The sequence below is a fragment of the Mustelus asterias genome, chromosome 8 (genome assembly GCF_964213995.1).
Source record: "Mustelus asterias chromosome 8, sMusAst1.hap1.1, whole genome shotgun sequence".
In the NCBI taxonomy this organism is placed as follows: domain Eukaryota; kingdom Metazoa; phylum Chordata; class Chondrichthyes; order Carcharhiniformes; family Triakidae; genus Mustelus; species Mustelus asterias.
The window spans coordinates 115,451,694-115,466,695 of record NC_135808.1 but is presented as its reverse complement, the minus strand read 5'-3'; the positions used below and the strand labels follow the sequence as shown (position 1 = coordinate 115,466,695).

At 44.7% G+C, this 15,002-nt stretch overlaps 1 protein-coding gene across 2 annotated transcripts in view; it reads right to left on the bottom strand.

Moving 5' to 3' along the window:
* Window positions 1-15,002, bottom strand: part of ap1m3 (adaptor related protein complex 1 subunit mu 3) — a 68,664-nt gene that overhangs the window by 22,192 nt on the left and 31,470 nt on the right. For both annotated transcript variants that reach the window (XM_078218799.1, XM_078218798.1), the window contains exon 5: window positions 3,232-3,379. In XM_078218799.1, the coding sequence (XP_078074925.1) occupies window positions 3,232-3,379 (148 nt within the window). The remainder of the gene's footprint in view (window positions 1-3,231; window positions 3,380-15,002) is intronic.

The following is a 15,002-nucleotide window of genomic DNA, read 5'->3' as shown; positions in this document are numbered from 1 at the left end:
TTGATTGGCCATGCTAAATTAACCCTTAGTGTCCTGTGATGTATAGGTTAAAGGGATTAGCGGGGTAGGTATGTGGGGTGACGGGGATATGTTCTGGGTGGGATTGTGGTTGGTGTAGACTCGATGGGCCGACTGGCCTCCTTCTGCACTGTAGATTTTCTATGATTTTCATGAAGTCAGAATGCAGTGTCGCTCGCGCTTGAACTAAAGTGAAGTGTTTTATGAGCTGTGGAGGGTCGCTTAGATGAAGGCTGGTGAAAGGACCCCATGAACGTTCATACCTCGGGGGAACAGCAGGAATACCAAGGAGAATCAAAGTGAATTCATGAAAACTGTAGCAATTTGGTTTGTTCCCAGGAAGCGAAGGATCTTACAAACATGTGATCAATTGTCACAGACTTTCTAGGGGGTATAGGATGACGTAGGGTGTTGGGGTGCGGGCCAAAGTGGAAAGGGAAAGGTTCAGTTTTAAAGTACAAGTGAGCATGTTTATTATTTTTTAAGTGTAAATTATATTCGCTAATTTAAGTTGGTGTTTAGTTAGTGTTTGCTTTGTTTGACTCTTGTATAGTAAAAGCCATTTGATTAAAGTGTGGCACCTTGAGCCTTTATTCTTTCAGTGGGTCACGGGAATTTCACATTTCTCTTTAAACAGTAACAATCTTTACGCAGATCGAGATGTGGTATTTATAGCGTGCTGGAGTTTGCAACATTCCTCAATCAAATCTCGTACACATCTAATTTAGTTTGTAACTGTTTTTCATTTTTGACGTTTGGGAGAAATGCTTTAACCCTCCAATGTTCAACTTTTATTTGTGACTTTATATCAGCTTAAAGAACACCCTTTTTCTGAACACATTTACAGACTCAGAGATTGCTTACATGGCAGAAGGGGGCCATTCGGCCTTTCATGTCTGGGTTGTCCCTCTGCAAGAGTAACCCAGCTAGTCCCACTTCCTTGCCCTTTCCCCTTTGTCTTGCGATTTTTTTTGTCCTCAGGTGCTTATCCGATTCTCTTATGAAAGCCACGATTGAATCTGCCCCCATCATGCTCATAGGCCGTACATCTCAGATCGTGGGCGGCATGGTGGCACTGCTGCCTCACAGCGCTAGGGACCTGGGTTCGATTCCCGGCTTGGGTCACTGTCTATGCGGAGTTTCCACGTTCTCCCCATATCTGCGTGGGTTTCCTCCGGGTGCTCCGGCTTCCTTCCACAGTACGAAAGACGTGCTGGTCATGGTAAATTCTCCTTCAGTGTACCCGAACAGGCGCCGGAGTGTGGCGACTAGGGGATTTTCACAGTAAATTCATTGCTGTGTTAATTTAAGCTGAGTTGTGACTAATAAATAAACTTTACTTTAACCACACCATGTGTAAGATAGCTTCTACATTGGTCCTTTGCCCATTCATGTTATCTGGTCTTCAGCCCTTCTGCCAATGGAACACTTTCCTCTCATCTACTCTGTCCAGAGGAGGTTCACCAGGATGTTGCCTGGGATGGAGCATTTCAGCTATTAGGAGAGACTGGATAGGCTTGATTGTCTCCTTTACATCACAGAAGGCTAAGGGGGGGGGGGGGGTGGGGCGGGGGGGACATGATTGAGGTGTATAAGATTAGGAGGGCTTTGGACAGGGTGAGAAGTGAGCAGCCATTCTCGTTGGTTGAGGGGTCAATCACACAGGGGCATAGCTTTAGGGGCAGGAGACTCAGAGCGGATGTGAGAATTTTTTTTCACTTTGAGGGTGGTGGGAATCTGGAATGCACTGCCTTGGAAGGTAGTTGAAGCCGGAAACCTTACACTCTTTATAAAAATATTTGAATGAGCACTCGTAATATTCAAGGATATGGGACAGGTGCAGGAAAATGGGATTTGTGCACATTTAGTGGTAGATATTGTCGGTGCAGATTCCATGGGCCAAAGGGCCTTTTCTGCACTGTATGGCTCTATGACTCAATGACCCCTCTTGTTTTTGAATATCTCTATCAAACTTTCTCGTCTCTAAGGAGCACAACACCAGCTTTACCAATCTATTACATAACTGAAGCCCTGGAATCATTCTTGTAATTCTCTTTTTCATTTTCCCTAATTCTTTTACATTCTTCCGAAAGTGCGGTGCCCAGGATTGGACACATTACTCCAACTAAAGCCGAATGAATGTTTTATAACCCCTTTGAGCTTCACTTACTATCAGAGCCTGAAGTTAGCCATCAAGAAATTAAAATCTAATTCATACAATCAGTGGCACTGTTGTTTGAGACCTTTTCACAAAAGAACCGAACATGTAAATGACAACCTCATTAGAAAAGGATGCCGTTTACCTCAACATTGCAGGTTGTGCTAATGTCCCTTCTTCTCTTCCTGTGCAATGCTCACTAAAGGTTGGGATGGATGTGCATGGGCTGTGGGAGAGACTCATCTGGAGCGAGACAGCCAGAATAAGTGTGGTGTTAAAACGTAACCGGTGATAACATTGGATCTGTTGTAATGTGACCAATGGTAACAAGCTGTAAGGGTCAGCTGACCCAGTAAACCATGTAACCAATGACAGAATGATGTGATGATGAGCTGACCAGAACATTAGAACATGTTGGGAATTGTGGAAAGATTGGAGTGGTCCAGGGTGAGGCCTCAAGTTTGGAGTAATGAAGTTTCTTTATTCAACTTTTTCTTTGATTTATAAGTTGGAGTAAGTTTTGACATTTTTCCCCCCAAATTTGAAGAGTTCTTTCTGGATGAACATGTGGGTCTCAGGAATTTGGAGCTGAGATTGAATAATTTGGGGTTATTTTCCTTGGAACAAAGAAGGCTTGATTGAGGTGTACAAAATTATGAGGGGAAGAGATAGAGTGGACAGGATAAAATTGTTTCCCTTGGCGAAGAATTCTAGAACCAGGGGACTTAGATTCAAGATAAGTGGAAGAAAGTGTAGAGAGGACATGAGGAAGAATGTTTTTTGCGTAGAGGATAGTGGGTGACTGAAATTTGCTGCCTGAGTTCGTGGTGGAGGCAGAGACCCTAAACTCTTTTAAAAAGTACCTGGATCTGCACCTTAAGTGCTGTAAGCTACAGGGCCATGGGTCGGGTACAGTAAGATAGGAATAGAAAGGGCACCTGGGCATCCTCGAGCTGGCATGGACAAGATGGACCGAATGACTTCCTTCCATGCTGTAATTTTTCTATGGTTTCTATGGATCAAAAGATGTCGCTGTTACAGTCATTACTACTCACCAGTAAATTGACAGATTCGATCAGATCAATGAACACTTCATTCTTTCTGTATTTGATGCCCTCTGATCTCCAGGACACTGCGTTTGTAAGGGTGGCAGGGGGGCGCGGTGCTCCAATTTCCAGCTTGTGTCCCTGCTGGATGATGTACCTGAACATTGAGGGTTAAAAATAAAGAGTCCATCAATGCAATCCTGCCAAAGTAGAATTAAGACCATTTCTCCCCTACTTCTTGGAATGTTTTAGTTACACAGCAACACACTTAAACATGCAATGTCTGCCATGGGTGCCATACATGGGTTTAATGGCGCAATGGTTATGTTACTGAACTAATAATCTAGAGTACAGCAGTTCAAATCCTGCACCGTAGCAGTGTGAGAATCTTAATTAGAATCATTGAATCCCTACAGTGCTGAATGAGGCCATTTGGCCCATCGAGCCTGCACCGGCAACAATCCTACCCAGGCCCTATCCCCAGAGCCCCACGTATTTACCCTGCTAGTCCGTCTGACAGTAAGGGGCAATTTAGCATGGCCAATCCACCTAACCCGCACATTTTTGGTCCCTGGGAGGAAACCCAGTAAGAAGTCTCACAACACCAGGTTAAAGTCCAACAGTAGTTCTATGGGAGGAAACCCACGCAGACATGGGGAGAATGTGCCAACTCCACACAGTCACCCAAGGCCGGAATTGAACCCGGGTCCCTGGCGCTGTGAGGCAGCGTTGCTAAACACTGTGCCACCGCGCCACTTCAATTCTGCTTTAAAAAACACAAAGGGAAAATTAGCCATGAATATGTTGCGGTAAAAACTCAACTAGCCACTGCTCTCCTTTTGGGAAGGAAACTGGTTAACCTGACCTGACCTGCCTGTATGTGACTCCAGTTCTACGCAAACATGATTGACTCTTAATGGCTGGTCTAACAAGTTGTATCAAGTTACTCCAATTGCAGAGCTGTAGATGGAAACTCACAACCATCTTCTCAGGCCAACTAAGGACGAATAATACATGTTGGCATTGCAAGCGATGCCCACATCATGAGAATAAATTTTTAAAAAGGCGAAGTGCATTCCAACAAATTTCGTTGTACACTGTTAAATCCAGGACAATTAATTATTTTAAGATGCTATGGATAATTGAAAAGGACTACTTCAGGTCACTCAAAACAATGACCCAAGAAATGGTAACTTTTTCTTTTTGTGGGCCCAGTAGGAGCAGCAATGGGGCCTGGGTGAACGTCGAAGCTCCAGCCCTGTGCTTGGACCTTAGGCCACCCCAGGAATAAGTGGCAGCCATTTGCTGGTTCATTCCTCTGGGCGATACCTTGGCCAGAGTCAATCTGTTAGTTTAAATTTTCAAACAATGCGTGGCAGTTAACTGTCAGTCACCATTAACTAGTATATTCTCCATGGTTAATGCCTCCATCAATCAGAGTCCACTTGCTGACCAATCGGCACCCTCTTCTCACACAGTACAAAGTCGTTGTTTCCTCTGATTTTCACAGTAACTTCATTGCAGTGTTAATATAAGCTTACTTGTGATGATAATAAATAAAGACATTCATGTGATTGTCCTGAGGAGTGCAAGATGAAAAGCTTTGACAAGACAAAACTCTTTTCTCAGCAATACATATCAAATGAACTTTAGTCTTAGTCAAATGGCACATGCTATTTGTTTATTAGTATTTTACAAGTGGATTTGCCACTTCCACGATTACATATCTCTCTGTGGAACATATCCCAATTGACTTTAGTAGATAATAAGTTAACGTGAAGATTTGTCTAAAACTCCATCTCTGGTAGGTTGCCATCAGGTGATGAAGGAGCCTGAGACTCCGAAAGCTAGTGCCAAATAAACCTGTTGGACTTTAACCTGGTGTTGTGAGACTTCTTACTTTGCTTACCCCAGTCCAACGCCGGCATCTCCGCATCAAGGCTGCCAACAGCAGCAGCCAGTACAAATCTTTGAAATGTAACCATTCAGGCGTTGAATTTTCTCACAGACGCTGGTTGTGGGAAGTGGCATTCTATCACCCACATTTGCTGGACTGCTGCCTTTTTGAGTCACTCCAGAGTGTTCCTTTTCTCTCTGAGCCAGATTATTGTAAGGATTAGCTTACAACACCCAGTTCAGTCAATGCAGAAACATTCTTCAGGCACCATCCAATAGAACAAAGCAGGGTTGTACCTCGATTGTAATTGTCCAATGTTGGGCACAGCCCTACCATCTTAAGGGGAACCCAAGTTCTGTAAGATGCAATCGTCTTCTGAAAAATTATGCCAAGGTTGATGTGAATACCGTTGGCCAATGTGAGGATTATATATATTTTTTAATTCATTTCTGGGACATGGGTGTCACCGGCTGGCCAGCATTGATTGTCCATCCCTAGTTGCCCTTGAGAAGGTGGTGGTGAGCTGCCTTCTTGGGTGATTTATACAACTGAGTGGCTTGCTAGACCATTTCAGAGGGTAGTTGAGACTCAACCACACTGTTGTGGCTCTGGAGTCACCTGTAGTAAGAAGTCTCACAACACCAGGTTAAAGTCCAACAGGTTTATCTGGTAGCAAAAGCCACTAGCTTTCGGAGCGCTGCTCCTTCATCAGGTAAGTAGGAGTTTGGTTCACAAACAGGGCATATAAAGACACAAACTCAATTTACACAATAATTTGTCAATTAATTTGTACAAAATAATTACAAAATAAATAATTATTGTGTAAATTGAGTTTGTGTCTTTATATGCCCTGTTTGTGAACCGAACTCCTACTTACCTAATGAAGGAGCAGCGCTCCAAAAGCTAGTGGCTTTTGCTACCAAATAAACCTGTTGGACTTTAATCTGGTGTTGTGAGACTTCTTACTGTGTTTACCCCAGTCCAACGCCGGCATCTCCACATCGTCACATGTAGGTCAGACCAGATAAGGGTAGCAGATTTCCTTCCCTCAAGGGTATAAGTGAACGAGATGGATTTTTCCAACAATTGACAAAAGTTTCATGGTCATCAGCAAATCCTTAATTCCAGATTTTTAAAATTAAATTCAAGCTCCACCATCCACCGTGGCGGGATTCGAACCCGGGTCCCCAGAACATTAGCTGAGTTTCTGGATTACTGGTCTCGCAATAATACCATTCGGCCATCGCTTCCCCTATTAAATCTCTCTCCACCGTGGGCGGCACAGTAGCACAGCGGTTAGCACTGCTGTCTCACAGTGCCAGGGACTCGTGTTCGATTCCCAGCTTGGGTGACTGTCTGTGTGGAGTTTGCACATTCTCCCTGTGTCTGCGTGGGTTTCCTCCGGGTGCTCTGGTTTCCTCCCAAAGATGTGCAGGTTAGGTGGATTGGCCATGCTGAATTTCCCTTTGTCAGGGGGATTAGCAAGGTAAATACGTGGGGTTATGGGGATAAGGCCTGGGTGGGATTGGGGTTGGTGCAGACTTGATGGGTCGAATGGCCTCCTTCTGCATGTAGGATTCTATGATTCAAGGTGAGGAAATTTATGGCCCCTAGAGGTTAACCCATTTCCTTCCATAATGAGCTCCAAAACACTCACATCCATACGACACTGATACCTCCCATCTCAATCTGAACCATATATCACATAGCTTACCATTTTAGCAGGAAAATATATCAATGATTTATTTTTTAACAATCTCCACAGCATTCTGAGGGTGACTTGCACCAATAAATAACACAACTGTATGTTCAAGGAGCTTCTTGATACAAAAAGTAATATTGTTTACCGCTGAGAGTAGAACAGTGAATTCTCGAAAGGCTTGCATTCTCACTCAGCCCAGTGACTACTGAGCAGCAGCCGTTCAATATAATGAAGATTCTCCTTTCACCATTCAAATAGGTTCACAGCAAGTCTCAACAGACGGCAGCTCGGAGCTAATACCAACCAAATTGTTGTGGCATCACAGTGCTGTTCAGAGAGACGGAGTTCCAGGATTTTGACCCAGCGACAGTGAAGGCATGGCGATATATTTCCAAGTCAGGATGCTGAGAGGCTGGGTGGACAACGCGTGGGTGGTGTTGTTCTCCTGCGTCTGTCTTTGTTCCTCGAGGTGGTAGAGATTGTGAATTTGGAAGGTGCTTTCAAAGGAGGCTTGCAGTGCTTCTTGTAGATGGTACACTGCTGTCACTTTGTGTCAATGGCAGAGGTGTTGGATGAGGGTACCAATAAAATGAACTACTTTGTCCTGGATGATGTTGAGCACATTTGACTGTTGTTGGAGCTGCATTCATCCAAACATGTGGAGAGTATTCCATCGCATTTGACTTGTGCTTTGTGATTGGTAGAAAGAATTTGGGGAGTCAGGAGATGCATGGTGTGCGGCAGAATTACCAACATTACCTGCTCTTGTAGCTACAATATTGACATTACTGGTCCAGATAGATTTGATTTGATATTGTCACATGTAATAGAGTGTAGTGAAAAGTATTGTTTCTTGTGCACTATACAGATGAAGCATACCGTTCATTGAGAAGGAAAGAAGAAAATCATAGAATCATAGACTCCTACAATGCAGGAGGAGGCCATTCAGTCCATCAAGTCTGCACTGACCACAATCGCACCCAGGCCCTATCCCCCTAACACTAGACATTTACCCTAGTTAGCCTCCCTGACACTAAGGAGCAAATTTAGCATGGCTAACCCACCTAACCGCACATCTTCGGACTGTGGGAGGAAGCTGGAGCACCCGGAGGAAACCCACGCAGACACGGGGAGAACATGCACACTCCACACAGACAGTGGCCCGAGACTGGGAAATCGAACCCGGGTCCCTGGCGCTGTGAGGCAACAGTGCTAACCACTGTGCCACAGAGAGTGGAGAATGTAGTGTTACAGTCAAAGCTAGGGTGTAGAGGTTAATGGTAACATCTAGGATGGGGGATTTTAGCAATGGCAATGCTGTTGAATGTCAAAGGGAGATGGTTAGACGCTGTCTCCTGTTGGGGACTGTCACTGACTTGCACTTGTGTAGAACGAATATTACATGCCAACTATAAGCCCAACTCTGAATGTTGTTCAGGACTTGCTGCGTTATCTGAGGAGTTGTAAATGGAACTAAATATTGTGCAATCAGCAACAAACATCCCCACTTCTGACTTTATGATAGAGGGAAGGTCATTGACGAAGCAGCTGAAAATGGTTGGGCCTAAGACTCACTCTCTTTCTTCCTCACCAAAACCACAGTATATTGGGGGACACTCTCCCACTCCTCCTTCCCCCCCCTAATAACATGGCAGCATTGTGGGCATTTTACCCCCTCAAAGGCATTGCCTCCCTGCTTCACAGCCATTGCCCCCACCATCACAGGCATCACCCCATCCCTTTAGATACTGTTTGCCCCTCACTACCATCACCCTCACCCTTCACAACCATTGCCCCTCTCTTCACAGATATCGCCCCCCTTCTCACAGCCATCTCCCTCCCACTTCACAGCCATTGGCCTGCCCCCACACCCCCATCCCACCACACATAAGGGGAACCTCAATAATGGGGATCCTGGGGGTCTGCCCCGTCAATGTCACCCTGACACAGGTTGGTATTGCCAAGTTGGCACTGCTGGGTGGGCATTGCCAATCTGTGCGGGCATGTCCCTCTACCCCTGGAAGGCTATACTTACCTTGGCGCCCCCGGCAAGTTCCCCCCCACCCCCGATCGATTCCCAGTCTTATATGACTATTGCAAACCTCACCAATGTGACGTCATGTCAGCGAGGTATCAATATTCAATGAGCGGGGAATTATAGAATAGAATCATAGAATCCCTACAGTGCAGAAGGAGGCCATTTGGTCCATCGAGTCTGCACCGACCACAATCCCACCCAGGCCCCATTCCCATAACCCCACATATTTACCCTACTAATCCCCTGACACTAGGGTCAATTTAGCATGGCCAATCAATCTAACCTGCACATCTTTAGACTGTGGGAGGAAACAGGAGCACCCGGAGGAAACCCACACAGACATGGGGAGAATGTGCAAACTCCATATAGACAGTCGCGCGAGGCCAGAATTGAACCCGGGTCCCTGGCGCTGTGAGGCAGCAGTGCTAACCACTGTGCCACCCCAGCTAAGAAGGCCTTTAATTAGATGGGAATGTATTATAATGTATGGAAATGAGGTTCCTTCCCTCATTACGTCACCGAGGAGAGGTGGCGAAAATCGTGGAACAAGACCTCACCGGCAAGAATTTTATTTCCTGCCTCTCACGCGATTTTGCTCCCATCTCGCCATTTGCTTTTGTGGCGAACAAGCGTGCAAAATCCCCCCCCCATAATGTAAGATTATTTAGAACCATAGAACATTACAGCTCAGAAACAGGCCTTTTGGCCCTTCTTGCCTGTGCCGAACCATTTTTCTGCCTAGTCCCACTGACCTGCACCTGGACAATATCCCTCACCCCTCTCATCCATGTACCTGTCCAAGTTTTTCTTAAAATGTTAAAAGTGAGCCCGCATTCACCACCTCATCTGGCAGCTCATTCCAAACTCCCACCACTCTCTGTGTGAAGAAGCCCCCCTTAATATTCCCTTTAAACTTTTCCCCCCTCACCCTTAACCCATGTCCTCTAGTTATTTTCTCCCCTTGCCTCAGTGGAAAAAGCCTGCTTGCATTCACTCTATCTAAACCCATCATAATTTTATACACCTCTATCAAATCTCCCCTCATTCTTAATTTTATTTAATTTTAATTTTATTTTTGGCATAGTTCATTTACACCTTCTCACATTCTTCTCTTTTCTGGAGAAAAGAGCCCCACCTGGTCCAATCTTTCCCGATGGGTATAACCTCTCAGTTCCCATTTAATCATTGGAAATCTTTCTTGCATCTTTTCCAGTGCCTCCAAATCTGTTCTATAATGAAGAGGCCAGAGCAGATCACAGTCCACAGTGCAGTTTAAACCATGCCTTGTACAAGTTTAACATAATTGTTCTGGTATTCTGTTCCATCCCTCCAGAAATAAACATCAGTGCTTTGTAGTTCTTCTGCAGCTTATTAACCTGCACTACACTTTTAATGATGTGTGTTTCCGAACCCGCAGATCCCTCTGTTTCCCCATACAATTTAGGTAATTATTTCCAAGGAGTGTCTGGCCTCCTTAATCTTACCACCAACATGTATTACCCCACACTTATCTACATTAAAGTTCATTTGCCATTAAGTGCTCTTCTGCACGATTATTAATACCAATATTTTAGGCGTAATCCTTCTCAATATTAACCATAAAACTCCACCCCCAATGATATGCCATCAGTAAATTTTGAAATTATGTCTGCAATTCCCAAGCCTGTCATTTATGTAACTAGTGAACAACAGTGATCCCTGGACTGATCCTTTTGGGACGCCACTTCCCACCCACTGACAGTTGCAGTGTCTAGAAACATAGAAACTAGAAGCAGGAGTAGGCCATTCGGCCCTTCGAGCCTGCTCCGCCAATCATTTTGATCATAGCCGATCATCAAATTCAATATCCCGATTCCCCCCCCCCACCCCCACCCCCACCATATCCCTTGATCCCTTTAGCCCCAAGAGCTATATCTAATTTCCTCTTGAAATCACACAACATTTGGCCTCAACTACATTGTGGTAGTGAATTCCACACATTCACCACCCTCTGGGTGAAGAAATTTCTCCTCACCTCAGTTCTAAAAGGTTTACTCCTTTTCCTCAAACTATGACCCCGAGTTCTGGACTCCCTCACCATCGGGAACATTCTTTCTGAATCTACATTGTTAGAATTTTATAAGTTTCTATGAGATCCCCTCTCACTCTTCTAAACTCCAGTGAATATAATCCTAACCGACCTAGTCTCTCCTCGTGTGACAGACCTGCCATCCCAGGAATCAACCTGGTAAGCCTTTGCTGTACTCCATCTATAGCAAGAACATCCTTTCACAGATAAGGGCACCAAAACTGCACACAATACTCCTAGTGTGGTCTGCCTCTAATTCTACTCCCTGTTTGGAAATTTGGCATATCAGCTAGGACTCTCATCAACTTTTACAGATGCACCATAGAAAGCGCTCTTTCTGCTTGTATCACAGCTTAGTATGGCTCCTGCTCTAACCAAGACCGCACGTAACTACAAAGGGTCATGAATGAAGCCCAATCCATCACGCAAACCAGCCTCTCATCCATTGATTCTGTCTGCACTTCCCGCTGCCTCGGAAAAGCAGCCAGCATATTTAAGGACCCCACGCACCCCAGACATTCTCTCTTCCACCTTCTTCCATTGAGAAAAAGATACAAAAGTCTGAGCTCACGTACCAACCGACTCAAGAACAGCTTCTTCCCTGCTGCTATCAGACTCTTGAATGGGCCTACCTGATATTAAGTTGATCTTTCTCTGCACCCTAGCTATGACTGTAACACTACATTCTGCACTCTCTTCTTCACTATGAATGGTATGCTTTGTCAGTTTAGCACACAAGAAACAATACTTTTCAGTGTATACTAATATATGTGACAATAATAAATCAAATCAAATGTGATGCTCTCCAGCCAGTTTGCTATCAGTTCTGAGTTACATGCTCTGGCCTTAGTCTTAACTCTACCATGTGGTACCGTACTGAGGGCATTTTGAAGGTAGCTATTGGAAAGTTGACAAAGCGACTGGAGGACCCGGAAATGCGGGTAATGTGAAGGTATTGCTGAATTTAGTGACAATACCTCATCTGCAGTTGTTTTTACTCTGTTTCCTGGCAACCGCTGGCCTATTTGAGAGGCCGATGGACTGTCAGAGGAGAGGACAACAGCGGTGGAAAACTAAAGTTTTTTTAAGCGTAAGCTTTATTTATTAGCATCACAAATAGGCCTACATTAACACTGCAATGAAGTTACTGTGAAAATACTCTAGTCACCACACTCCACATCACACTATATCCAGGCTTGGGCTGACAAGTGGCAAGTAACATTCGCGCCACACAAATGCCAGGCAATGACCATCACCAATAAGAGACACTCTAACCACCGCCCCTTGACATTCAATGGTGTAACCATCACTGGATCCTCCACTGTCAACATCCTTGGGATTACCATTGACCAGAAACTCTACTGGACTCACCAGATAAACACAGTGGCTACAAGAGCAGGTCAGAGGCTAGGAATACTGCGGCAAATATTTCATCTCCTGACTCCTGAAAGCCTATCCACCATCTACAAAACACAAGTCAGGAGTGTGATAGAATACTCCCCATTTGCCTGGATGGCTGCAGCTCCAACAGCACTCCAGAAGCTTGACACCATCCAGGACAAAACAGCCCGCTTTATTGGCACCAATTCCACAAACATCCACTCCCTCCACCACTGACGCTCAGTAGCAGCCGTGTGTACCATCTACAAGATGCACTGCAGCAATTCACCAAAGATCCTTAGACAGCACCTTCCAAACCCACAACCACTTCCATCTAGAAGGACAAGGGCAGCAAATACACGGGAGCACTACCACCTGCAAGTTCCCCTCAGGATGGTGAGTGTCTTACTCACCATCCTGACTTGGAAATATATCGTTATTCCTTCGCAGTCACTGGGTCAAAATCCTGAATTCTCCCCCTAACAGCATTGTGGGTCAACCCACAGAACATGGACTGCAGTAATTCAAGAAGGCAGCTCACCACCACCTTCTCAAGACCAACTAGGGATGGACAATAAATGGGCCAGCGATGCCCATGTCCCACAAATGAATTTTTTAAAAATTAGCATACTTAAATAGTGGAATATTTAAAAGCTGAAGTGTATGTGTTTCAGACAGGTCGGAATCAAGTTTCAGATTTACGGAGCTGTACCATAACCCCCTGTTCCTCTCCATACACCCTTGGGAGTGAGGTGCTAAGCTAAAATTCCTCCCCACCATTGCGGGAATGAGATACACTGAGCTCAACATTAATTCAGGGAATACAGTATCTGTGAGTGATACTAGGATGGCTAAAGCTATAAAGATTCAGGACATAGTAGAATATTTTGCGTAGAGATTAAAAGGTACCAATGGCCGCCTCATGACAAAATTCATCAGAGATTATAAGACCTGACAAAACTGGAAATTGGATGGGAAAATTCTTTCTGAAGGAACTTTTGGGTCACCCAGACTCAAAACATCTCTCCACAGATGCTGTCAGACCTGCTGAGATTTTCCAGCATTTTCTTTATTTTATTAAATCGTGGGACATTGTCGTCGTTGGCTGGCCAGCATTTATTGCCCATCCCTCGTTACCCAAGGCAACCACATTGCTGTGGCTCTGAAGTCACATGTAGGCCAGACCAGGTAAGGGCGGCAGATTTCCTTCCCTAAAGGGCATTAGTGAACCAGATGAGGTTTTCTGACAATCGGCAATGGTTTCATGGTCATCAGTAGATTCTTAATTCCAGATTTTTTTTTATTGAATTCAAATTCTACCATCTGTCGTGATGGGATTCGAACCCGGGTCCAAGTTTCTGGATTAGTAGTCTAGCATTAATACCACTAGGCCATCGCCTCCCCTCTGCTGTTTTTGCTTCAGATTCCAGCATCCGCAATATTTTGCTTTTAGGAAATTGGATGGCATTGTTTAGATGGCATTGTTTAGTGTCCACAACATTGATTTAAACCTTGCTTGTTTTCATTCGCTTCTAAGTAAATGAAGATTGAAGAAGGAAAAATGACTTGTTACTTGACTGACTTGCTGAAATGTACATGCTGCACTTCAAAACCTCAGTCATTCAGCAGGATAACCATTCTTTATTAGTATAAATCACACTGAACCAAGATTGAACTCTTCTGCATCATAATCATTATGATATTAGATGAGATTCAATTGGTAGGCTCTGATTCAGAAGATTGTGAGTTCCATTCCCAATCCAGAGATTCGTGAACAAATATGGAGGCCAACACTCCAGTGCAGTGCTGAGAGAAATCTGTATTTTAAAGTTTTTTTATTAGTGTTACAAGTAGGCTTATATTAACACTGCAATGAAGTTATGAAAATCCCCGAGTCTCCACACTCCAGTGCTGAGGGAGAATTTAACGTTGCCAATGCAACCAACCAGCACGTCTTTTGGACTGTGGAAGGAAACCCATGCAGACATGGTGAGAATGTGCAGACTCCACACAGACAGTGACCCAAGCCAAGAATCGAACCCGAGTCCCTGGCACTGTGAGGCAGCAGTGCTAACCATTGTGCCACCGGGCCGCCTTGAGATTTTTCTGTACTATTGTCTGTAGTGTTGAATTTTGGATAGTTTCTTGTGGGAGCATGCTGTGCACAATTTAGGTGCCACCTTGCCAATATTCCAACACTTCAAAAGTACTCTATTGGCTGTAAAGCTCTTTGAAAGTCCCAAGGTCATGAAAAGTACCATATAAATATATTTATTTTTTGATCAGTTATGATTTGAAGCTTAAGGCAGCATGGTAGCAGGGTGGTAAGCACTGCTGCCTCACAGCACCAGGGACCCGGGTTCAATTCTGCCTGTGTGGTTTGCACGCTCTCTCCGTGTCAGCGTGGGTTTCCTCCGCGTGTTCTGGCTTCATCCCACTGTCCAAAAATGTGCCCATTAGGTTGATTGGCCATGACTAAATTGCCACTTAGTATCATGGAAGTAGCAGGGTAAATGATTGAAGCTATGGGGATAAGGCCCGGGTAGGATTGTTGTTGTGCAAGCTCGATGGGCAGAATGGCCTCCTTCTGCACTGTAGGGATTCTATGGTTCTGTGATTAAAACTAGACTATTTGCTAGTTACAGGTGAAACTAAAGCTACAACATTTGATATGATCTGGATTATTGGGTCTGTC